The sequence below is a fragment of the Trachurus trachurus genome, assembly GCF_905171665.1.
Source record: "Trachurus trachurus genome assembly, chromosome: 24".
Lineage (NCBI taxonomy): Eukaryota > Metazoa > Chordata > Actinopteri > Carangiformes > Carangidae > Trachurus > Trachurus trachurus.
Window position 1 is genome coordinate 16,029,610 of NC_139910.1, and position 24,814 is coordinate 16,054,423.

At 41.6% G+C, this 24,814-nt stretch overlaps 3 protein-coding genes across 3 annotated transcripts; all 3 read left to right on the forward strand.

The window, feature by feature from the left end:
• The first annotated feature begins 1,501 nt into the window (after positions 1-1,501).
• Positions 1,502-3,962, forward strand: fosab (v-fos FBJ murine osteosarcoma viral oncogene homolog Ab). Its single transcript, XM_084001123.1, has 4 exons — positions 1,502-1,794; positions 2,226-2,435; positions 2,552-2,659; positions 2,772-3,962. Exons 1-4 carry the CDS (start codon positions 1,660-1,662, stop codon positions 3,435-3,437), a joined length of 1,119 nt encoding a protein of 372 aa, XP_083857249.1. The 5' UTR covers positions 1,502-1,659; the 3' UTR covers positions 3,438-3,962.
• Positions 3,963-9,271: 5,309 nt separating this feature from the next.
• Positions 9,272-15,231, forward strand: tmed10 (transmembrane p24 trafficking protein 10). Its single transcript, XM_084000754.1, has 5 exons — positions 9,272-9,517; positions 10,559-10,679; positions 11,162-11,235; positions 13,504-13,630; positions 13,814-15,231. Exons 1-5 carry the CDS (start codon positions 9,341-9,343, stop codon positions 13,933-13,935), a joined length of 621 nt encoding a protein of 206 aa, XP_083856880.1. The 5' UTR covers positions 9,272-9,340; the 3' UTR covers positions 13,936-15,231.
• Positions 15,232-16,629: 1,398 nt separating this feature from the next.
• eif2b2 (eukaryotic translation initiation factor 2B, subunit 2 beta) lies at positions 16,630-19,669 on the forward strand. The gene is made up of 8 exons (XM_084000425.1): positions 16,630-16,912; positions 17,288-17,408; positions 18,316-18,467; positions 18,603-18,766; positions 18,910-19,005; positions 19,086-19,223; positions 19,305-19,371; positions 19,495-19,669. The coding sequence occupies exons 1-8, from the start codon at positions 16,741-16,743 to the stop codon at positions 19,650-19,652; spliced, it is 1,068 nt and encodes a 355-aa protein (XP_083856551.1). The 5' UTR covers positions 16,630-16,740; the 3' UTR covers positions 19,653-19,669.
• Positions 19,670-24,814: the final 5,145 nt, after the last annotated feature.

Genomic DNA, 24,814 nt, shown 5'->3' on the forward strand with positions numbered 1-24,814 from the left:
CTACAGTCCTCCTACCTTTCAAAATTAGATAACAGAAGAAAAAGTAATAACCCTAGCCATAGAGCAATTCATCAATTAATTTGAAGAGTAATATAGCCTAATGCCTGATGGTTGTCTATGTGTGAACTTGCAGCTTTTTATGCAAATCACACAGGAAGAGACCTGAGGATTCCCCCCCACCATAGTCTTGGGGAAGACCTTTATGGACATGTTTGGACATCCCTCATGAAAACAAACTGCTGGCATGGAAAAGTACACACTACAAACCTGTTATCAGCTTGCTCTACAACTTAACACACCCCTGCTTGAATTACACACAAAAGGTACAAGCAGTGCCTGGAGGCACAGTGCACACGCAACACTGTCTGCTCTGACATGCATCCGTGTAGGACTACTCCTGATGTATATTTAGGCTAAAATGTATATTTAGGCTAAAAGCTCCCGTGTGAACGCATCTTTAATGTAAAAATGATTTTAGATTGCAAATAAATTAGCCACAATTTCCACCTGTCAGTAAAGCGTATCTCAAATAAGATGGAGAGGTTTTCACTTAAAAAAGCAACCAAGAGTTAAATTTAATCTTTTTTTCTCCAATTTGCATATTTGTTATTTATTGTTTTATTTTCATTATTAACACAATTCTAATGGTGCTCTCTGCACAGTCTCAAAAATACGCCCTTGCCTTTCATTGCATATATTGAATGAGCGTGTGACAAATCAAAATCTCTGAAGCTTTTCAACTCTCTGACACAACGGTGCTATACCTGACTGAGCCTTCAAGAGCTCCTCAAACCACAGCTTGTTGAAATGTAAATGTAGGCCAACTTTTGTTTTTCAGCTGATCCCCCTGTCAGGAAGCTACCCTGTGAAATGCATTATAGCTGGTCAGAGGGATTAAAATTAGCTTTTTGATATGAATAATAATAATAATTGAAATATCTTAACTATTTAACATGAAAGTCAGAAATACACATAGTCAGTGTTCATTACGTTTATCTGAAACACTTCAGAGCTGACAGATCTCCATGTTCAAATGTTTTTTATTTGAATTTATTGATGCACTTTGATGTGTAAGATGTACTTTTGCTGACCATTATCCCAGTTCTTTAGTTTTCACAACAGCCTCTGTGTTTGTTGTCTTACATAACGTCAACTCGCTGTCGGCCAATCTCGGAAGGTGTATTTCCCAGCAAGGACCGCCCCTTAAACAGGATGCACCATATTTGGCAAATTACGTATTGGGGATCCCGTTCTGGAATATTCCATTTCTTGAGGGTGAACTTAAAAAATATTGCTAAATATCACTTTTTGGCTTTAGATAACATGAGCGGGTATTGTATATTTAACTTTTAAAGAACCTACAGGCAGTAAGCTGGCGTATTACTGCGTTGTTAAGGCGGTGTTTTGGTGTTTTTTTCCTCTCGGTGCCGAAAAAAGGGCACTCCCCTTTTCGACGTCACTGGTAGACTATAAAAGGCCTCCGTGGTGCCTGAGTTGGCATTCAAACTTTCACTAGCAGAGCAACGACAACAGGGAAAGAGACCGGGAGCAGAACTTAAGAGCTTTTTCCACAAACCCACTACAGGGATTTTCTTATTTCAAGACCCTCCCTCGCAGAGTTTGTTTGGATCTTCATATTTGTCTTGTTCTTTGGGAACGATGATGTTCACCGGTTTCAACGCGGACTGCGATTCCTCCTCCCGCTGCAGCACAGCTTCCCCATCAGCGGACAATCTGGGATATTACCCATCCCCAGCAGGATCTTACTCCAGCTTGGGATCTCCACAGTCTCAGGTACGTCCAGTCTAATATTATTAAACATTCTAGCTTACTTAATATGTTAAGTTGTTATAGTTTGGCATGAAAAGAACAACTTAAAAAGCTAAAGATGAAGCTTCTCTGAATTAGCTACTGTTATGAGGACAAAACATACCGCTAGAAAGCAATAAATATGTTATTTTATAGTTATAACTATAGGCTAAAGCGATAGCCTCTGCCGATTCTGCTTGACATAGCCTGCTGACCTGCGCTTCACAATTTTCATTCATCCACCTGGAAACTCCATAGAGAGAGTGTAACGTCATAGTTGACATCACAAGGATATTTTTAAACCATGTAGCTTTTTATAGACCCTGTGCTTCATTCATACGTACCCTGCAAAGCTGCACCCCTCCTCTTTTGAAAGTATACCAGACTGACAATCCTCTTGCTTTCATTCCCTCCAGGATTTCACTGACCTGACAGCATCAAGTGCCTCCTTCATCCCCACTGTCACAGCCATTTCAACAAGCCCAGATCTGCAGTGGATGGTTCAGCCTTTGATCTCCTCAGTGGCTCCTTCTCACAGAGCTCACCCCTACAGCTCCAGCCCCAGCCCTGCATACCCCAGACAAGGCATGAGGTCTTCCTCGACCAAGAGGGGCAGAATGGAACAGGTAATTATCATCCAGCAATCTATTTTAGGAGTTACCTAACAAGTAGTAGCTTTCTTATTGCAGTGCATTAAGTATCATAGAACTTGAGTCTTAACTTTTTCTTGTCTTATGTGCAGGTTACACCTGAGGAGGAAGAGAAGAAAAGGGTTCGCAGAGAGAGAAATAAGCAGGCAGCAGCAAAGTGCCGCAACAGGAGGCGAGAGCTTACCGACACTCTGCAAGCTGTAAGTATCCCACAGATTTACCCTCATTCATTAAAATCTACTTCATGCCGCAGCTAAAAGCAATGTTGTCAAACAGCCAAGTTAATGTTTTCTTCATCTTCATCAATTGCAGGAAACTGATGAGCTTGAAGATGAAAAGTCCAGTCTGCAGAACGATATTGCTAATCTTATGAAGGAGAAGGAAAGGCTTGAGTTCATTCTGGCCGCCCACCAGCCCATCTGCAAAATCCCCTCAGAGCTGGACACGGACTTCTCCATGGTCTCCATCTCTCCCGTCCATCCCTGCCTCTCCACCGAGGTGTCTTCCCATCCGCAGACCACCACATCCGCCATCACTACCAGCCAGCCGACCTTCACCTCAACCTCCAACTCAATCTTCTCCAGCAGCAGCTCCGTCCTCTCCACCGCCACCATCTCCAGCAGCACGGTCAAGATGACAGACCTGGACTCCTCCGTCCTGGAGGAGTCTCTGGATCTGCTCGCAAAGACGGAGATGGAGACGGCGCGGTCAGTGCCAGAGGTTGACCTGTCCAGCTCCCTCTACACAACTCAGGACTGGGAGCCCCTCCATGCTTCAGCCAATAACAATGACTTTGAGCCCCTGTGCACACCTGTGGTGACCTGCACCCCCGCCGGCACCACCTACACGTCTTCTTTTGTGTTTACCTTCCCAGAGGCAGAGACCTTCCCCACCTGTGGCGTCGCCCACAGGAGAGGAAGCAACAGCAACGACCAGTCCTCTGATTCCCTCAGCTCACCAACCCTGCTGGCCCTTTAAAGACTCTTCCACAAACAAAAATACTTCCTATCAAGCACATTTTCTTGATGTTATGAGATAGATGTGCAGATCACAGGGCTATGGAATGGACTTGTACCAGGAAGCAAATTATTTAATATTTTATTTGCCTTTATCTATACTTGCCTATTACACCAATGTAGCAAGTTAAAAAGCATGTTTCAACTAATACCACCTAGTCGTTATATGAGTTAATATATGATTTTATGGTGCTAGATAACAAAACTTATTGTAGTATTGATGTGTGCTCCGAGCAATAGCTATTATTGATCCAGTTTGTTTTTCTGGTTGATGGAATGTGAGAGTACTTGTGAACTGTTTGTGAAAACTTTAAAACTGACGTGCTTTGTCTTAACCATGGTCTGAGTGGTCTATCTCTAGTATGAGGTTTTCTGTGAAAACATTAGTGATTTTAATTTATGAAATTTCAATTTATTTTTTTACAGAGAGAGTCAAGATGAATGTTGTTTGTAAGAGATGTAAATAAAATAGTGATATTTAAATTCACTTCAGTTTGCCTGGTTGAATCTTTTGCCCTCTTATATGCAATATTACATATGCTCATATTACACATGCATTTTCGTTGTATAACTAGCAGTCGAACACGCAATTAAAATAATGTCTAAAATTAGCCTGTATAAGGAATAGAGGCAACTTTCCTGCACCTCCACTGGCTCTATTTATTGTTCCGTCTGTTGCCAAGGTTAACTATACGTCAGGGCTCCTACGTCAGTGCGTTCTTTCCATTTTTTTAATTTGCAAACCCAGCGCGATGACGTCAGACTTCCTTGCCCAAATATAGAACGCTAGAACAACTCGCCGCTGCGCTGCTGTCTTCCTGCAAGGAGCCGACATGGCGCTTGGTCAGACACCTTTTTCCGCTCAACTACGTAGCCTTCATGAAGCCCAGGTCTTCGCCTCGGAGGTTTCCCTCTCCTCATTTTAGTTTAGGCTGTCGGAAAGAAAAAAGAAAAGAAAACGTGATGTGCTGCAGATAGGTCTCTCACAATGATGTCGCAGGTCGACAAACCGCTGCAGACACTTGGCTACATTGACGAAAGATTGTGGTTACCGTACACAAGAGAAATCACACTCGAAAGCAACATTTTCACCACAGTCTGCGTCGGTTTCATTTATTCTGTTGACTGGGAAGGTTTAAATTCAACTATTATTAACCTTCACTGACCTGCCCACATCACATCAAACCTCTTGTTTGATAAAGGGGTCACATGTAGGCTACATACCCAGTGTATAAGATGGTGATCTAGAAACATAAATGACAAATTATCTAGAATATCATATATTTGCACTGGTTGTTAATGCAGGTTAGTTAACTCTGATACATTTTACACACAGTGAATATTTAGAGACAAAGATGTTATTATTTGCATGTATTTATATTTGCCTATTTACACACATGTTCTTATCCACTATCATTATTAATTAGTTGTTTTAAAAAACAATTTTAAAGTAATCATGGTGGTCAGTGGTCACTTCATCTCAGCTCATGTCCTCAAGGTTCACGTGAATGCAAGATAATCCTATAAAGCTGAGAGTTTCATGCATCTGTCTGGCTCTGTGAGCACTAATGTCATCCTGTCTCTTCTATTTTCTCTTGAACAGAAAATTATTCAGAAGGTGAAGGTACGAACATGATGACAACACGTTCATCACTAACTAACAATGGTCATTTCATTTCAAGTTAAACAAGGTGAGTTATCATGTAGTAGCCTACCTTTCTGTTGGCTTTAATCAAACAAACTGATTTCCTCTTATCACATGAGGTGATTTGTTCTTTTCCTTATTTTGGTGGGGATTTCTTTTTGTTATGTATTTATTTATTTTTACCACAGTTTGTATCTTTGACAAAATTTCTGCCATTTGTGCAACTCTGTGTTAGTTACGCAGTTTGCAACAAGAATCTTTCCATCCTGTCCCTCCCATGTGTCATTCTTGCGCCTCTCTCGCCCATTTCACCGACTATCAACCTTATACCATGTTAAGAATCATCCAAAGGCGGATTGCCTCACCAGGAAATACGTGCGCATTTGGCACAGGCAGGATGAAAAACTACTATCACACAATAACTGACTTTTGCTGACGTTTGAGTTTTTCATTGTGGACACACCCTTTTGTGCAACACTGCCAATATATCAGCAGTTCTTCCTTTACTTCCAGTATGGCCTACTTCTCCAGAGGAAGACTTGAAACTAACCAAAAGGTTAAAATATTTGATACAATTTAAAGATTTAAGTTGCAGAAGTACAATGCACCACTTCCTCAGCTCTTGCTTGTAGTACACCCTCAAAATGCTTGAACTGAAGCAGTGCAGAGCCTCATGTCTTGTCAGTGCAATGCTGTTGTATAACCACTGAATTCAGAGCACCGATATGTTTTCCCTTGCACTTAAGCAGAGCTTCTTTTCCTCAATAAAGCCTCTATGTGCGACGATGCAGTGCCTAATAACTCTGTCTATTAATACCTTTTTGGCGGCCCTAGGGAGATGGGGTAGCGGCAGAAATAGCAGGTGCCTATTGCTTCTTTTAACATCAGCATCAACAGCAGTAAAATTAGACCACTATGACGCCAACCTGCGTCGGTGCTGCAACCCAGGGGAGGGACCAGGCAGCGCACGCCTGATAGACAGAGAGGAAGAAACTAAGGCGAGGAGGAGGAGGAGGAGGAAAGGAGAAATGATGAGTGTATGAGGATAGGCTGGGAGGGAGACAGACAGAGGATCCCTGCCTGGGTGTAATTGCGAGCACAGTGATGATGAAACAGCCGAGTCGCCTCCGTGACACGATGAAAAGAGCTCAATTTGGCTCAGCTCCATATTCACAGAAATCCATCTCCTGATACCTTCCCTTTGTGTCGAGAGAGGATATGAAACCTTTAAGAAAGCCCAAATTAAATGGTTCTGTTTTTTCCCTGAGTCTCTGTGAGTGACAGAGTGATGCGGTTATGATGCCTTATTACCTAATAACGTGCACTTGATTTGACATGTTCCTTTCAATGTTTTACCATCATGGGTGTCATCATAACTGTAACTCCATCTGACACAATGCAAATATTCTACGAAATGAAGTCCCTATGACACAGTCTGTGTTTTCTTCTGTGGTAGTGCATGACCAATCAAAATTGTGTTTGAACTCTGTCTGAATGGTGTGTCCTTATCAATACATATTTGTTTTACAGATCTGTGAGCGATAACAACGCAACGCATGACAGCCGCTAACCAGCTATTAAAGGGTGTGGAGACATGCGTCAGCAAGCGGGCTCGTTTATGGAAGTAGCTACTCCACTCTGTAGTACTTTCATAATAGCACGCAACACTGAACCAGTGCCAAGAGGTGATAAAAAGGTTAGTCAATCAATTGTCATATTACTGAAGTAGTTTTCCAAGTGGTTTAAAGACCTCATCTGACCTCTTTAAATATCCAATGTACGATGAATATTGCTCTTGAAAATGACTGAAATGGCCTGAACTAAGGTTTAATGGGCAGATGTGATGTTCCCGTTTCAGTATAGTTAAGTCACAGGTACATGAGAATAAAGTTTTGTGGATCTCATTTATAGTCTAAAAGCTCTGTGGCAAGGAGGAGTGTGTGACATGCTATTCTTGGAGGTTATTTGACGCACTAAGCTACAATACTGGAGGGATTTCTCTATCCAATAATTACCGTTCACTTAGTGCCAGACTCCCCACTCAGCAGCCTGTTCTCGTCTCGTCTCGTGGGATCCGTAACAAGGATGTTTCCCTGGAAACTGGACAGCTCTATCATATGTAATTGGGTAATCCCTGAGCTGCTGACAGAAAAATAATAGCTTTTGGGATTTTCAAAATACCCCAGCCAACACTGAGCATGATATGTCTGTTTCATAATCCGGATTTATCAGCCACATATTGGATGGATTATTATGCAATTATGGTAATATTAAAGACGTTTTTGATAGAAAATCTATAAATATCAATAAGCTAATTGTGAGCAGTCGATAGAATGAAATCAAAAGAGTGTATTTCTAATCCCATAAGAGCAATATCAATGTAGGTTTATGGAAACTGATAGAATATACAATTATAAAAGTATATCAATCATCACTCATTCAAGTTACAGTGTTTGGCTGCTGCCAAAGGAGTTTACAAGATATGAAACACAGGTCATACATTGATTGTCATGCTGAGTTCCCAATAACAACAACACAACACCAGACCAGACTGTAGACCAAAATGCCTAGAACTGAAATAATTGTCCGTTAATGTCCATTTGAAATATATAATTGCCAATAATTCTTGAATAAAGTGAATTTTGATAGGCAGGTGAAAGCCTCTGATCTTTCTAATACTTCCATGTTAACACAATCCTCTCACATTCTGCCTCTGATAAGTCTCTAAAACATTCCCACTCGGACCCACTAGAGGGCCTCGCGCCTAAATATGTTGCATTCTGTGTTCGGGCTCTGGAGTATTGTCAAAACTAGAAACATTGACTGCCAATATTTTTAAAGGCTCCTGTCTGAAATACATTAACACAACAAGAGCTTGTGGCTATTGGAGTCCTGCAAAGTCCCAAACTGACATGTGGACCCTGAATATTCACTGTAACCCCGCTACTACTTTATGATGCTGTCCTATTGCATTGCTGGGCCCTTTGTACTGTTTGCAGCCCAACTGCATGGATTCATTTATACTTATAAAGAATGAAATGTGTAGTCTATTGTTTTGTGTCCAGTCATTAAATAAGAGATGTTTTTCCCCTGTTCCATGTTAATGAGTTTTCAACTGCATCTCACTGTATTCCTCAAGAAACTAAGCAACTCTGGTGTTATCATGTATGTGTGCATCCTGCAATACATGTGGATGGAGATCAGAAGCTTTTTCTCAGTACGTGGACCTGGTATTTGTGAATTTGATGTGAATTTCCTCTTTCTGTCTCAGACAGAGCCCCTCCATGCTGATTTCGTGATTCAGAGACATCTGATGCATTTGCTTTCCCAAAGGTGCTGCACATCTCACTTTCCCTCCCTGGGCATGTCCTCTCTTGAGGGTATACCAGCAGTCTTGTGGTGTTGAGTAGTTTGTGGTATAAGTGACTTGTGACTTGAAGATTTAAGCATGGGATGCTTTTAAGTTCTCAGTGCCGCCACACTGAATGGGATTCTCATCACCCATTTCTTGTAAGCTTTTGCCCTGAGTACCACGTGGACCTGCTGCACCTACCTTCATTGTTATCCTTCCCTTTTCTGACGTGATGCTGTGGGGTGGTCGTCACCACTCAGATACAGGGGTAGTGAGAGGCCAGCTCAAATCTAATCACCATGTCTCTCCTTATGTTTTTAAAATATTGCCAGTAGCCTACAGCTGTTGGTTTAAGGTTAAAGGCCACACACTGGAAACACTTGACTGAAGTGGACCACTGCCCAGACACCCAAGGGTCCCTCAGGGCTTCAGGCTAACATTTTTTCTTTTATAGAACTAACCCTAACCCTAACCCTATAGAACAGTGTCAGCAGAATTTTTTCTTTGAGTTGCTGCTTTCATGTTTCACCATGTTTTGAAAAAACAACAACAACAAAAACAGCAAATTCACTGGTTGCACATGCGCAAGTAGCTAGATGTAAAATTTACTTGCACTGTCTCAAAGTTTAGGTGCAGTCTGAGCTCTGCCCCTTCAAACAGATAATTAGACCTATCATGCACAGCACAGTTTGACTTCGCCATAACCTCAGGGGCTGATGAGTGACTGAGTGGATGCGGTGTAGTTCTCCCTCCAGGCCGGCGGCGGCGCTCGGGTGTTGAGCGAGGCCGGCGGTGTGAGCTGGAGCTCGGCGTTAAGCTGGTGGGCTGGCACGGGCTGGTTGGTCGGTCGGTCGGTTGAGGGGTAGCCATGGCTCGACTCGCTGCGCTACTGCTGTTACCGGTTCTTATTGAATCGGTATTTTCCATTTCTTTCTTTTTACCGGTCAACTCAAGAAAGTGTTTACGAGAGGAGATCCACAAAGACGTCCTCGTCACGGGGGAGTATGAAATAAGCGAACAGGCGAACACCAAAACTAATCTGAAGGTGAGCACACAAACCTGCGGCTAGCTGCGGCTAACGGGTCCGGTTGCTTCCCGAGGCCGAAATGACTTCACTGTGTGGATGTGCGTAAGGTTGTGAAATTCACAACTTGTATCTTGGACAGCCTTTAGGGCTGTGCGGAGTTGCGGCAGGATTTTTTTTTTATGACAACTGTTGTTAGCATCGTAGCTAGCCTAGGCCCAGAAACACTAGCCTTCCTGGTTTGAGGTGCTAATTAGCCGGCTAACGTCAGTGGTAACATCATCACCGTTCAGACTTTACTTTAATCTGATTTTACTGAAGTCGCATTTAAGTAAAACAAATCAAAACAGTGAAATGTAGTTGTATCACACACTCAGGTGGGTGATTATCCCCCAGTTGTCGTGTGTTGTGTGATATTAGGCCGTCGGCTCGGCTCCGCTGCTGTTACACGTCAGTCTTAGCCTCCATTCAGCTGGCACAGTCGGGCTAGCGGCGTTAGCACATTAGCTGTTAGCGTTGACTACATGTCAACGTCGGCGGCTTGTGTTTAATTATTTAATGACTCATATAGAGCACATCCATAGCCTACACACCATACTGAGAGTCTGTCCTTACACTGTTGTCAACTCAATGCAACTTAATTTGAAAAAGGATAGTCAATAAGGTTTTGTAAATCAGTCTCTACGTTGTAACAGCTGTCATATGGTAACAATTACAGTAGTCTTCCTTGTGATAAAGAAAAGACACTTATTGGTGTTGATGAATGTTTTGCACTGATCTGATTGATGCTAATTTGGGCTGCTAGTGATCTTTTGTGTTGGTACGATGTTTAATCCGGTGGTTCCGACTTCTGTGGACAGTTTAAATCTGTAAAATGTATGATATTGTTAAACTTCCCTGCACGAAAGTCTAAAATTCACTGTTTTATACAGGCAACTCCACCTTGCTGTACCGAATATAATCATCTTGCTTGGGTTACATAAATGATGGCATTAAATTTTCCATCAATCATTTATGCACTTGACTGATGTTTATATTATTATTTTCCCTCTAACTCTGCAGATCACAGATTCCTCCAGTCACACTCTTTACTCCAAGGAAGATGCAACGAAAGGAAAGTTTGCATTCACCACAGAGGATTATGACATGTTTGAGGTGTGCTTTGAAAGCAAGTCCCCCTTGGGTAAGTGTGTCACCTGGGAAAACCAGCCGGCATCATCTTTTTTCACTGATCTAGATGCATAAATACTAAAGCAGTTATTCAACACACACAGAATTAATTTGGATGAACAAAGGCAGGATGTTACTTCAGTTTGTGTGCAAATGAAATGTGTTGTGTAACTTGGGTGATATTTTTGTTGTCACACACACAGATGGTTATAAAATTAAAGATGTCAATTTGTGCATGGTCGTTTCCAGGGCAATGTATTAAAAAGAGTGTATTCTTGTTGAGCAGTAATGTAGAGGGAGTAACAGGAAAACAATAAGGATTTGTCCAGAATATGAAAAATTTAATAATAAAGTTTCACAGTTGGCATGAATATAAACTCCTTTAATGTTCTACTTGCACACACAAGTAACCACAATTTAATTTAATTGATTTATTTTGTTATTTTATTGTTATCAGTTGCATATGATGTTAAAAACTCTGCTTATTTTAATCAGGAACTGGAAGAGTGCCTGACCAGCTGGTCAATTTGGACATGAAGCATGGTGTGGAGGCCAAAAACTATGAAGAGGTAAAGTTGCCTTTGTAATGTGATAGATACTGTAGATAAAATAAAGTCTGTCTGCTCTGCAGCCTGGCTGCGTCGCTGGATGTGGGACACGGGTCTTGCTGAAGGAGTTTTACTAGTAGCCAACACTGACACCGATAAAAGTGCCAGAGGCCACAAACTAAAATTTGGGTCAGAGTTCTTTTTGGACCGTGAAGAGATGCAAATTGGCACACTTTGTTAAATCTTCAGCAACACCCCTATTCAGGATAAAGGCCTTTATTTATCAGACAATTTGTAAGACTCAAGAGACGCCAGAGACACGTAAGCGTTGCACAACACTGACATAAGCAATGCCTTCATCAGATTGATAAATCACAATGAGCTGTGGAGGCGAGAATTTACTGCTGCAGTCAGTGCCTTATTTACATATATACCACATAAAACACTTGTTCCTAATGGTAACAATGCATAGAATAGAACACAGGGAAATCGGTGGAGGAGGTTTCTTCGCCTCCACATTATTCAGTATTTTCCTGTACACGGGCGCATTGATTCAAATCATCACTCACATAACTTAATAGTTCTTCTGAGAACGGGTTAGCACTTGGCTGCCTCTGGCAACACTTACTGAGTAAACAAGTGATAAAGGCTGCGCGCTGAGAATCGCCCTGCTTCCCACACATGGCGCACCAAACATGACGTCCTGTTCTTCTGAGTGAGTGTGTGGGTGGATGTCCGGGGGGTGGGGGCTAAAGCGGGTATGCCTGTGTCTGTGGGCTGGTGGGTGGAGCTGAATGTGCACATGTATTTACCTACGTTGGTGGGTGTGTAACCTTGAACGGATTCAGACTCTTCAGTAGACAGCGTGGTGGTGGTTATTTGGTAAACGTGCTGTGGCTGTACAGTGTTGGAGAAAGTGAACTCGGCAGGTGCACTGTGCATTATCCATTGATTGTTTAGTCTGATGAGTTCTGTGATTATGACTTTATTATTTATATACTCCATCTGTGGCACACTGTAGTCTACAGAAAGGGGGGACTGTTGTTTCGTTTTTGTTTATTTACAATCCACTTACCGCACACTTAATTACACTACACAAAATGTATAAACACAAGTGACATGGTAACCTATTAAAATAATGGTTGGTGATTATGTTCAGAAACACTTTTTGTTATACTGGGTGAAATGGTCCTTCTATCCTGGGAGTAGTCAATACATTTTGTATTCAGAAAAAGGAATGATAATAAGTGGCAGCGGCAGGACTGACAAAACTCTGACCAATCCATGCTTTTCGCTCCGAAAAGGAAAAACCAATCAGATGCCTTCATGTCTAGTTCTGCCTACGCCCCAATCAAGCTGCCGTCTCTCTCACTCTCTCCCTCCTCCCGCTTGCTCGATCAGTCTTCACCTACGTCCGTGGAAAAGCCACACTCCAGTCTGATGGGTGGCAATGTGGCTCTGGCAATACATGTTGGGTGTCTTCACCTACGTCCACCGAAAGGTGAAGGAGTGGCTTCAGAGAGAGGTCTGAGGAAAGGGGCTGGGACTTTTGACTTGTGTATTTTCAAAATGGGGCCTGCTAGAAGCGTTTTTTCCAGAATCTCCAACCCTACCTTTAACTGAGCAGGTTTGGTGACCTGTCTGACAGCAAGTCCTGCCAAAGAGTACCTACGTAAACAGTTGTGTGAGCAGCCATTAGTTAAAACCACAACTATTGACTGCTGCTTGGAGAGGAAATATCGTGAACTAGCGATCTAACTTTTTTTTCCTTTTTTTTTATAATGATTGTTTGGACCAAGAAAAGGCCAACAGCTGATTACCGGCCACTATGAAAAAAAAAAGAAGCTCCTTACGAGTGACGGCTGTCACAGCTCAAACGGTACTCTACCAGTCATGACTGCTGCTACATTTTTTTAAAATCACAATCACCAGCAATCCTCCAAACCTATTAATCAGTCTGGCTCTGCCCTGTACTACAACATGATGAATGGTGGTTTTACATATTCATCAGATAAATCCTGTAGATTTGTTTCCTTCAGAAGTTGGCTTTGAATGTTCGTTTGCATCATACACCGACCACGCAAGTTTGTTTAAGATAAAGGTCCAACCTGTTTCTCTGTAGACCAGAGTTAAGAGGCCAAACATGGATGATCTCAACACTTTTCACAGCCAAGGGCGACACCTGCTGGACAAAGTTTATAACAACACAGTTTAAATGGTCGTTCTATGTCATCAGTGATAGACTTCTCAGGTATCATTCCTCAAGCCTCTTGTTTTTTTCCCCTCCAGATTGCCAAGGTGGAGAAGCTGAAGCCTCTTGAGGTTGAGCTGAGACGACTGGAAGACTTGTCCGAGTCCATCGTCAATGACTTTGCTTACATGAAGAAAAGAGAGGAAGAGATGCGGGACACCAATGGTAAAAACAAAATGGGTGACTTTGTTGAAAGCAAGTAGAGCATGTAGACTAATTGCTGCTGACCCTAGAGGTTTTGATTATGTGAGGAAAGAGAAAAAAAGATCAGTGTTGTCTCTTTGTTATTATGAACAAAAAAAATACTTGTCTAAAAACACACCTCTCTCTTTTTCTGCTGTTTTCCAGAGTCCACCAACACACGTGTGCTGTACTTCAGCATATTCTCAATGTGCTGTCTGATCGGGCTGGCCACATGGCAGGTCTTCTACCTGAGGCGTTTCTTCAAGGCAAAGAAGCTGATCGAGTAAAAAGCGACCCCCCCCCCGCTCCTAACCTCGGGGGAAGCTACTTGCCGGTCAGCCAATGCATCCCGACATCCACCCTCCTTGGACTTAGCTTCAGCAAACAACAGCAAGTGGGGTTGAGGGGCTCAAATTCTAGTTTTCACGGTTTTGAGAATGTCAAGGTTGTCCTCTGAAAAAAAGAAAAAAAGAAAAAAGATTCACCTGCTTATTTAGGGGTTTGAAACATGAAAAGCGCTGTAGGGAGAAATGCACTGTGAGACATGGGAGGCGTATGTCACTGCAGTGCACTGGGTGAGATACGTCCACCCCCATGGTACCTCACGTTTCTGTCTGCACTGTTTTTAAATGTTGCGACTTACTGAATAAGAACTTGTTCCTTCAATCAGTTCAACAGTTTGATTTTGAGCTCAGTTTGAATGGATGTGCCATGAGCGAATGTCCTTTGCCCTTCTTTTGATGTACACATTCTTTACCATGCCAAGCAGACTAGATCCTTGGTGCCCTTTGATCAAGTGAAGGCTATTTGGAAAAAAAAAAAGTGGTTTGTTGTTACTTTGATAAGAAAATTGGCAACCACTTAACTTCTGTGTTATGTCATTTAATTTGCATACATGTTTGGTAGCTAAATTTAACGGCGTCTTTGGTTTGTTTTCATATTGTAAATGCTATTTAGTTGCTTCTACAGGTATATTTTTTGCGGGGTTGTGAGTTGTGAGAGTGATATCCTCTTAGTTATAAATTAGGTCACTTCTATTAGCTCTTGCACGTTCTAGTTTTGTTTTTGGACCACCTGAACAGCAATTCACCACCAATCAAAAGTAGCCAGAAACCAAAAAACCTTGTTCTTCGGAGGGTGTTTCCAGCATATGTATATGGCTATGAGCAATTTAACCACCTGGTTCCTATGATACAGTTCATATATGATTGTGCAAGTTTTTTTTTCTTTTAAGACTGCAATGGATGGAGGCTTTAAAGGGAAATGTAAAGTAAGTTAACCAAACATTTCCCCCAGTCCTGTGCCTCTTTTCTTCACACACTGGTAAATTTAGTTATTATTGTGACATTTTCAAACTATCACTCCCCAAGTACAGTACTTGCAGGTCCATCCATCGTGCTTCTTCTTGTTAAAGATACTTCAGAGGCCTGGGTTACGTGAGAGTGTGGGTGGTTGCAAATATTCAGATTGTTTTTTGACAGGGATTAATTGAGGCATCTGTCATGGATACATTTTTAACAATGAACATGCGCACTGTGCGCAATCAATGATTTTTATGTTGACTGATAAATTTTGTAAATTTGTGTTGGGCTTTTATTCAATAAAATATTGGATGAATTTACATTAGTTGCGATGTAGTTTAACATGTATCTCCTACTTATGATGCTAATAGTTGGGTTTGGTATGGTAGAGTTTTACTTAAAATGTATTTTTCTTACCTGCACAGACATTAGCTGTAATCATATTACAATATTGTCACTCTCAAATTGTAAAGGAGAAAATGGCACAATAACATCACAGCACTATGTACACTACATTGGTTGTTCTGCTGGTCACAACAGTGACCATTAAAAACTTAATTTTCCAACTTTAAATTTACTTTCCACAGAGGTTTAATGTTCATGTATAATTTGTGACGACTTGTCTTGAAGAGCGATGAGCACTTTTGCTGGTTTGGTGTAAATCTCGTGACTACAGCTGATTATCTTCACTTTGAAAAGAAGATGGAGTCATTACATTTACTTGGAAGATGCTTTATTTTTAAAACAACAGCAAGTGTCCTCACACTCCCAAACCATCCGAGCTAGATGCCATGAAAAGGAGTTCACCCAGAAGAGAAGGTGAGTAAGTTGTTCTTACTTTAACAGAACAAAGATTTTAGAAAATTACATAAAATAACATCCATGTTGCTCATCAGTGACATTTGTGAATCAAATGACAATGCATACACATTACATAGTTTCCGCTTTGTATGGGTTGTCATGATCACTGAATTGATGTATTATACACGCATTTTCTATTTTATTACATTAAGCTGTGTTTGTGCACCTACAGTTACCAAAGTGAAACATGATTTACAGATTTCTAACGAATGGAAATAGTCCTGCCTCCGTTTGATATGTCTAAAAAAAAAACTGGTTGTATAATCGGTGTAACGAATGAACGTCACACCGATGCAACACGTTACGGCGATTTAACACACGGCACGTCTCAAACTGCCAACGTCACAGCAACCTGTCGCTAACGACGCAACATTGACGCAATATTTTTTTTTTTTTTTATCACATTGAAGATTTACTTTTCTTCAGATTGGAACAATATACTTTTTGGTGTCCATGATGTAAAAATTAAAATACAGAAATAACTATCTCAGATTTAATCATATTAGGGAAATACATACACAAAGCTAAATTTAGTCACTCAAACCCCTGTTTTGTGGCATAAATAAGGGAAACGGAACAGCGGAACAGTATCCTCTGACTCAAATAATAAGAAAGCTATCAAAACATCTCATTTGTGCTCTTTTTCTTTTTTACTGCATTTATTTGAATAACCCCCCTGGCTTTGTATGCACATTTCTGTATTTCACATTTCTGCCTTTGTACTGAAATTATTGTTGTTAATAAAGATCTATTTGAAAAAAACATTGACGCTGAGGCGGTCCATCCAATCAGAGGACAGTATGGGCACGACGACCCGGAAGTACTCCTGAAGTCCTTCCCTCGTCGTCTAAACATTTTTGCATGGTGGAAACATTGGGTTCACTAGTTTTCTACTTTGACAGCTAGTGTCGTGTTGAAGCCAGCACAGCCATGCCGGGCCCAGACAAAGAGACGGACCTGACCGAGAGAGTCGAGGCGTTTCTGTCCGACCTGAAGCGCGGAGGCAGCGGGACGGGGCCGCTGCGGGGCTCGGCGGAGACAGCCCGAGAAACGACGGCTCTGCTCCGCAGGATCACAGCCCAGGCCCGGTGGAACAGCGCCGGTGCGTCATCATGCTACAACATCCAGTCTGTCAATGTACAGATGGACGCAGACTTTACAGCGGTGTTAGAGCAGCTGACAGTGTCGTAGCTGAACAACAAACCCACTGCAGCTGATGCAACAGCTGTCTAAAGAGTGGTGTTCGTTTCTTCAAGGGAGTCTGTGATGTGATGAAGTGTTAGTTAACTACAGAGTCAGCAGGGAGGCTGACAGAGCTTTATTTTCTGTACCTTAAATAGAAGAAAGAACTTTTATACTCTAACTTTGAAGATGTGATTAATACTGTAGAAATTGTGGGTATTCATTTGTCACCAGCCATGGCTTGTTGCAGATACTTGATTTCCACTTAAATTGGACGGTTTTTTCTTTTCTTCAGGAGATCTGATGGAAATCATCCGTAAAGAGGGGAGGAGGATGACTGCAGCCCAGCCCTCAGAGACCACTGTTGGCAACATGATCAGACGAGTGCTGAAGATCATCAGAGAGGAATATGCCAGGTGTGTGAACAGTTATGGATCGTCTAACTGCACTGGATAGGTTACACATCAGGGTCATTGATTATTATACACTGATTTGCCCTGATTATGATGAATGGTTGTAGCCAGATTGTTTGTGCTTTTAGTACTTATGTATCTTCTCTGGGTGTCATTCATGGTTAATACGTAATGATTCTTCTCCATCATGATACCAAGAATCAGTCGTCTACGCATATACATTTCAGATGACTTGACAAAGTTCGGCCCCACTTTGACATTTTTGAACAACTTTTTATTCCTTAAGTTAACTGAAGGAATTTGGTTCATTGTACAGGTAATTTCTTAGGACTCAGGTTTCTTTGGTAAAAAATGTTTCAGTTCAAACAACAAAATATGAATTCTTTATTTGCTCATTATGTAAAAGCTTAACTTGGAAAGTGTAGGCCTGTGAAGTAAAGTGTTATAAACATAAAACATACATATAATATAAATGTGGTGCCTTCAGTAGTTCTTTTGTAGTTCCTCATACATTTGTCATGAATTTGCAGTCTCAACCATAATAGAAAAGTGGACAATATGACACTGTGGAGGTTTAGAGACGAGCAACTACAGTACATGTTGTTTTCAGGGGTTTTCTTCCCTCAGTTTCAGTTTTACAATTGCTGGGTCACTGATCTAAGGAAGAAAAAAGTTGCCCACACAAAAAAAATTAAAACGTTTTTTGCATGTCAAAGGACAGTGTGTGCGGGCAGACTTTTTCTTCCTTAGATGGACTGTTCTCCAACGCACCTGTCCACAAAAGCTTTTTAAGGTGTGCATCAGTCTCCACACAGATTTGTGTCACTAATCTACAATCTGAGAAGGTTTTTTTTTAAAAATTGATGTTGCTAAAATTGCTTGTTAAAATTGACTGTCAATTTTCCCTCAGATCTCGAGGCAGCAGCGAAGAGGCAGACCAGCAGGAGTCCCTCCACAAGCTGCTGACCACCGGAGGTCTCAGCGAGGAGAACTTCAGACAGCATTTTGCCGCCCTCAAAGCCAACGTCATCGAGGCCATTAATGAGTTGCTGACTGAGCTGGGTATGTTTCCTTAGTAGTAATTTATCAGTCAATTTGGTACTAGATTCTCAGTAAATAAACTTGAGCCAAGTCTGTGTTTAATCTGTGTAGTTACAGTGTTGTTGTTTTTTCTCTCTGCACCATTGTATTCCTCAGAGGGAACAACGGACAACATTGCCATGCAGGCCCTGGAGCACATCCACTCTAATGAGGTCATCATGACGATCGGTCGCTCTCGCACCGTGGAGTCCTTCCTCAAAGACGCTGCACGCAAACGAAAGTTTCATGTCATTGTTGCTGAGTGCGCACCCTTCTGCCAGGTAACATGAAAGAACGCTACAAATGTATGCAGGAAAAACAAGAAAGTTTGGTGTGATTGAGATAAAAGATTGTTTTGGTAAGACACTTTTATATACTATAGTTATATGTTATAATAAAATCATATTTCTTCACCTCCCACCAGGGACATGAAATGGCCACTAGTCTGTCGAAAGCCGGCATCGAGACAACCGTGATCGCAGATGCTGCCATATTTGCAGTCATGTCTCGCGTTAATAAGGTATTCAACACCACACAGGACTCTGAATCCGTCATGTCGGAGAATGTGGGTTAACGTGAGTGGCGATGATCTCTTTTCAGGTCATCATTGGCACACAAACAGTTCTAGCTAACGGAGGACTGAGAGCAGTGAACGGGACACACACTCTGGCCCTCGCGGCCAAACATCACTCCACACCGCTGATTGTCTGCGCTCCCATGTTCAAGCTCTCACCTCAGGTAAAACGACGGTACATTCTGTCAGATTATTATCATTCCTGCTGAGAACAAATGATGAGGAAAGTCACTTTGTGTCCTCAGTTCCCAAATGAAGAGGACACCTTCCACAAGTTTGTCTCTCCACATGAGGTGCTTCCTTTCACCGAAGGTAAAGCACATCTTTAACAAAAGAACAGTTTTACAATCCTGTAAAATAATTCTATTCCTGCAGAATAATAATATCCCTAATGATGCGTTCAGGGTAATTCACATTTTGCTGTTTGCATTTCAGGGGAGATTCTCTCAAAGGTGAATGTGCACTGTCCGGTGTTCGACTACGTCCCACCTGAGCTCATCACACTCTTCATCTCAAACATTGGAGGTCACGCGCCATCGTACATCTACCGACTGATGAGTGAACTTTACCACCCAGAAGACCACGAACTATAACCAGTGTAATGAACAAATAAATAAGTTAATTAATGCAAATTTGTCTGTGTTTACAGTGGTGGTCAAAATTATATTAACAGCTGACAGATCTGAAAATACCTGACCTTTTTTTTTGCCTCCAAAACATGATACACTATTTTTATCCACTTTTAACTTTAATGTTTGGTATGTCCACCTTTTACAGCAATTACATAAATATATTTAATGAAAAATTCAACACTAATATTATCCCATCCCTTCTGCTACTAAAGCCAATGGTTTTCCTTTGAATGTATACGAGACCTGTCCAGTTTATTTTCCAACTCGCCCCACATTTGTTCGAGGGGGTTGAGGTCCAGACTTTGTAAATAATTTAGCTTCTTCTGTGAAGGAACATGATTGTGTGACATTGACAGTGAATAATGCCGAGCTTGTTTTTCGCAAGGAGAATTACCCAAATCTTCTTATGATGACGCTATTCTGGTTTCTATAGAGCGTGATGATGATTAACGGCCAACTGAACAAAAACAACAGAAACCTCTTCAATGTGCCAAGTGTCCTAAAAATTTGGTGACCACTATGTGTAAACTCAGAAACTAGAACTGACTGATGTGCTGCCAACATCCATCAGGCTTATTTTCATGCTCTTTGGCAAAGTTTTATCTTCCAGTTTCTGAAGCACGGAAACACCACTTACAAGAGTAGCCTATCTATGGAGGGGTATACTGTATGTATACTCCTCCATAGATATTCCTCCTCTATCACCAATACCGACTGGTTCTTCAAGGCAAAGCTGCATCAACAGTGAATCCTCCAGGTGGAGGCGGTGTGGAGCAGCGGCTTTGTTCAGGTGTTGATGGAGCAGGAGGTTAAAGAACCAGCGGTGAAGCTGCAGTGTTAAGTGAAGTTACAGTGTGTGAGTGTGTGTAGTGACGGTGTAGTGTCGGTGAGTGTAATAAAAGACTGAGTCCCGCTGTGTTACTCAGGCTGCGCTACAGCGTCTATTCACGGGCGCGATCCCACTACTGAGCGGCACGGGGGCTTTGACCTGCTCCGTTTCCGACCTGGACCGGTGCACCCCTCCTTAGACGACCTGGTGGTCCCGGGCTCCCCCAGGAGCACCATATCGATACCGAACTTAGCGCGGACACCCGATCGGCATAGTCCGCTGCAGCTCAGAGCTCCTGAGCTCAAACGATCCTCCAGCCTCAGCCTCCCGGTAGCGGGGATTACAGGCGCGCGCCACCGCACCCGGCGACAAACTCACTCACTCACAGGGGCTTTGAGGCTGACCGCCGTGACGTCATCACCTGGGCAGGTGAGACTCAAAAGCATCCGATGAAGTTACGTCTCATAGGAAGACATGAGTAGGCTATATTACAGTTTTTCTCCAGTGGTTTGGCTCATTTCTTGAAACAGAAATTACATTCTCAAAATTCTAAGATAATTTGGCTGTAACAGTCTTACAGTTCAGCACAACACCATAGCTCACTTGCAAAAGCTCATATCTCTCCTAAAACAGTGTCAAAACTAAATTCCTTTGACAAATAGTCAGTGCCCCCAAAAAGCGCCGTCCCTTTGCCATAGTGACAATTAACATTTTGACATTTGCCTGCCCTACACAATGCCAGAGGACCATTGGAATATCCCTCATGTCCACCTCTCAGTCTTAGCCCAGTGCTTCATTGACAGTGGTTACTGTAGGCCTACTAGCTTTTTTTTTTTGTCTAGCTAACAAAATACAAACACAGATAAGAGTAACTCCAAGGTTTGGTATCACACATTGTACTCACATTGCCAAGGGCCACTGTTATCCACACACATAAAGTAACTTCCATCAGAGTAAAAAGAAAATGTACTGTAATTTGAACATATCAACAAAAAACAAGGGAAATTATAGCCTATGTGGCCTAAATCAAATCAAGCAAATGTTCTAAGAGATTCATATATGTATCATGTTCTTGACTATAATTTGGACATTGAAAAGACTAGGCTACATGTGATGGTATTTGATTTAGTGTATTTCATATCTTAATGGAGTAATAGTCACTCTGGGTATTACTTGTCTACATATTCAGTAATCTCTATCCATTTAGCTAACGATAGATAGATAGATAGATAGATAGATAGATAGATAGATAGATAGATAGATAGATAGATAGATAGATACACTGTAAAAAAAAAAAGAGCTGCTCCAATGTAAAATCTTTCAGTAACTAATTCCCTAGCTATTGTTAATTTACTCAATTTCTCTGTTCAAGTAATTCTCTCAATTAAAAAATCTTAGTTGGCTCAATTTGATTTGTTTGCTTGCCGAACCATCAGAAGAATTCACTCAATTAAAGTTTATCCATTATCCCAACCATTAAAGAATTCACTCAATTAAAGTTTATCCATTATCTTATCATGCTTTCAATTAGAAATTATTCATTGGACATCCCAATGAAAAATAGCTAGGGAATTAGTTTCTATACAATTGTTCATTAAAGCAATCAACATAAAATTCTTAACTGGATGTAAAACTAGAAATACTGAATCAACAGAACGAAAGCAGCAATGTTTTTTTTAACACAACTTTATTAAAAATGCAAATAGTGCAACTTTGCAGGAACTGGCACCAACTCCAGGATGTCGACCTTAACTCCGTCAGTCGCAGTCTCCACATCAGCTGTCTAAATTGAAGTACATACAAGACTCGTTAAAATCTTTCAAGATATTTATAGCAGAAGTGTTTCCCCCTGACGCCTGAAATGTTGATTTACCTGACATGTCTTCATGATAGTGTAGGTTCTTTGAGAAAGTACTGCAGGCCTTGGATTGCAACTGATCTTCGATGCATGGTAATGTTGTGTTCTGTATAGAAAGAACAATTAGGAAATTACATCACACAATGTTCAACACTGCATTATTACTTGCACCAATAGGCCACACGTGGGAGATAATATTTACTAACATTAAAATTGTTTCACATTAATAAATCATAGAACAATATACAGTGGGTCCTGCATATGTCATATGAAAAAAATTATATGACCAGCTGCTGACTCCTTGACGACCCTCGACTCTCTGTGGCTGCTTCCCAGGCGGAGCTTCACTTCTCCAAAAACGTGGGAGCAAATTTCCAAACAGGCGTCATTTGGATTAACTGTCCGCAGATTGGGACTCTAAACGATTTCTTTCTCGCATGAAAAAATATTAAAACTAAGCGTTAGTTAGTTTAGCTGATCTATAAGCAGAATGGCCGGGGCTATCCTCCAGCCAACATTAACATTAGCTAGTCAGTCTGTCAGCTAGCTAATGTTAGCTAACTAGCTAGAATATCAAAGCCAGACGGTTATTTAACTTGTTCGCTATAGGAACATGTCGACCATGATGAGTTAAGATACAACTACCAACAAAGTAGAGTTTATTATTTAGCAACTTGATGTGAATCAACTCACCGTGTCTGGTCTCTGAAGATGCTGCTCCTCGAATGGCACATTTGCACTGGCCTTGTGGACAAGTTTCGACTTCATTCACTTAATGAATAATTTGTCATTGATTGAACGAGTCACTCATATGAAATGTCACATGACAGCCAGCATCTCTTTGACTGGATTTATGTCTTTTAATTGAGCCAATAGCTAACTGTGGGTGTTCACTGTATTTGAATATGTTAGTTCTTTCAACAATTTCCAAAGAATGATCGTTCCAACATAGATTAACAGGTTCAGTCAATTGATACCACACCAAGAAATTGATTCAGCAATATATTTTTGGTTAGCCCAAAATGTCATTCATTGGGTTTTTTACAGATAGATAGATAGATAGATAGATAGATAGATAGATAGATAGATAGATAGATAGATAGATAGATAGATAGATAGATAGATAGATAGATAGATAGATAGATAAGACAACAAAAACCTCTTCAATTATGCCAAGTGTCCTAATAAATTTGGTCACCATGTGTAAACTCAGAAACTAGAACTGACTGATGTGCTGCCAACATCCATCAGGCTTATTTTCATGCTCTTTGGCAAAGTTTGATCTTCCAGTTTTTGAAGCACGGAAACACCACTTTCCATAGATAGATTGATACATGTAGGCTATAGGAAGAGTAGCCCATCTATGGAGGGGTATGTATAGCCTACTCCTCAATAGATACTCCTCCTATATCCAATGCACTAATACCGACTGGTTCTTCAAGGCAAAGCTGCATCAACAGTGAATCGTCCAGGTGGAGGCGGTGTGGAGCAGCGGCTTTGTGCAGGTGTTGATGGAGCAGGAGGTTAAAGAACCAGCGGTGAAGCTGCAGTGTTAAGTGAAGTTAGAGTGTGTGAGTGTGTGTAGTGACGGTGTAGTGTCGGTGAGTGTAATAAAAGACTGAGTCCCGCTGTGTTACTCAGGCTGCGCTACAGCGTCTATTCACGGGCGCGATCCCACTACTGAGCGGCACGGGGGCTTTGACCTGCTCCGTTTCCGACCTGGACCGGTGCACCCCTCCTTAGACGACCTGGTGGTCCCGGGCTCCCCCAGGAGCACCATATCGATACCGAACTTAGCGCGGACACCCGATCGGCATAGTCCGCTGCAGCTCAGAGCTCCTGAGCTCAAACGATCCTCCAGCCTCAGCCTCCCGGTAGCGGGGATTACAGGCGCGCGCCACCGCACCCGGCGACAAACTCACTCACTCACAGGGGTTTGAGGCTGACCGCCGTGACGTCATCACCTGGGCAGGTGAGACTCAAAAGCATCCGATGAAGTTACGTCTCTTAGGAAGACACGAGTATATTACAGTTTTTCTCCAGTGGTTTGGCTCATTTCTTGAAACAGAAATTACATTCTCAAAACAAAAGATAATTTGGCTTAACAGTTCAGCACAACACCATAGCTCTCCCCAAACAGTTAACTCGTGTCAAAACTAAATTCCTTTCTTGTCATTGCCCCCAAAATTCATCGTCCTTTTGCCATAGTGACAAAACATCTAAACATTTTGACTTGCAGTGCTTACACAATGCCAGAGGACCACTGAAATATCCCTCATATCCACCTCTCAGTCTTAGCCCAGTGCTTCATTGACAGTGGTTATTGTAGCCTATGGTTTTTAGCTAACAAAATACAAAAACGGTAACTTCCCATGTCTGACATCACACATTGTCAAGTAAATTGTTATTCTCACAAGTAACTTCCATAGGCTACAT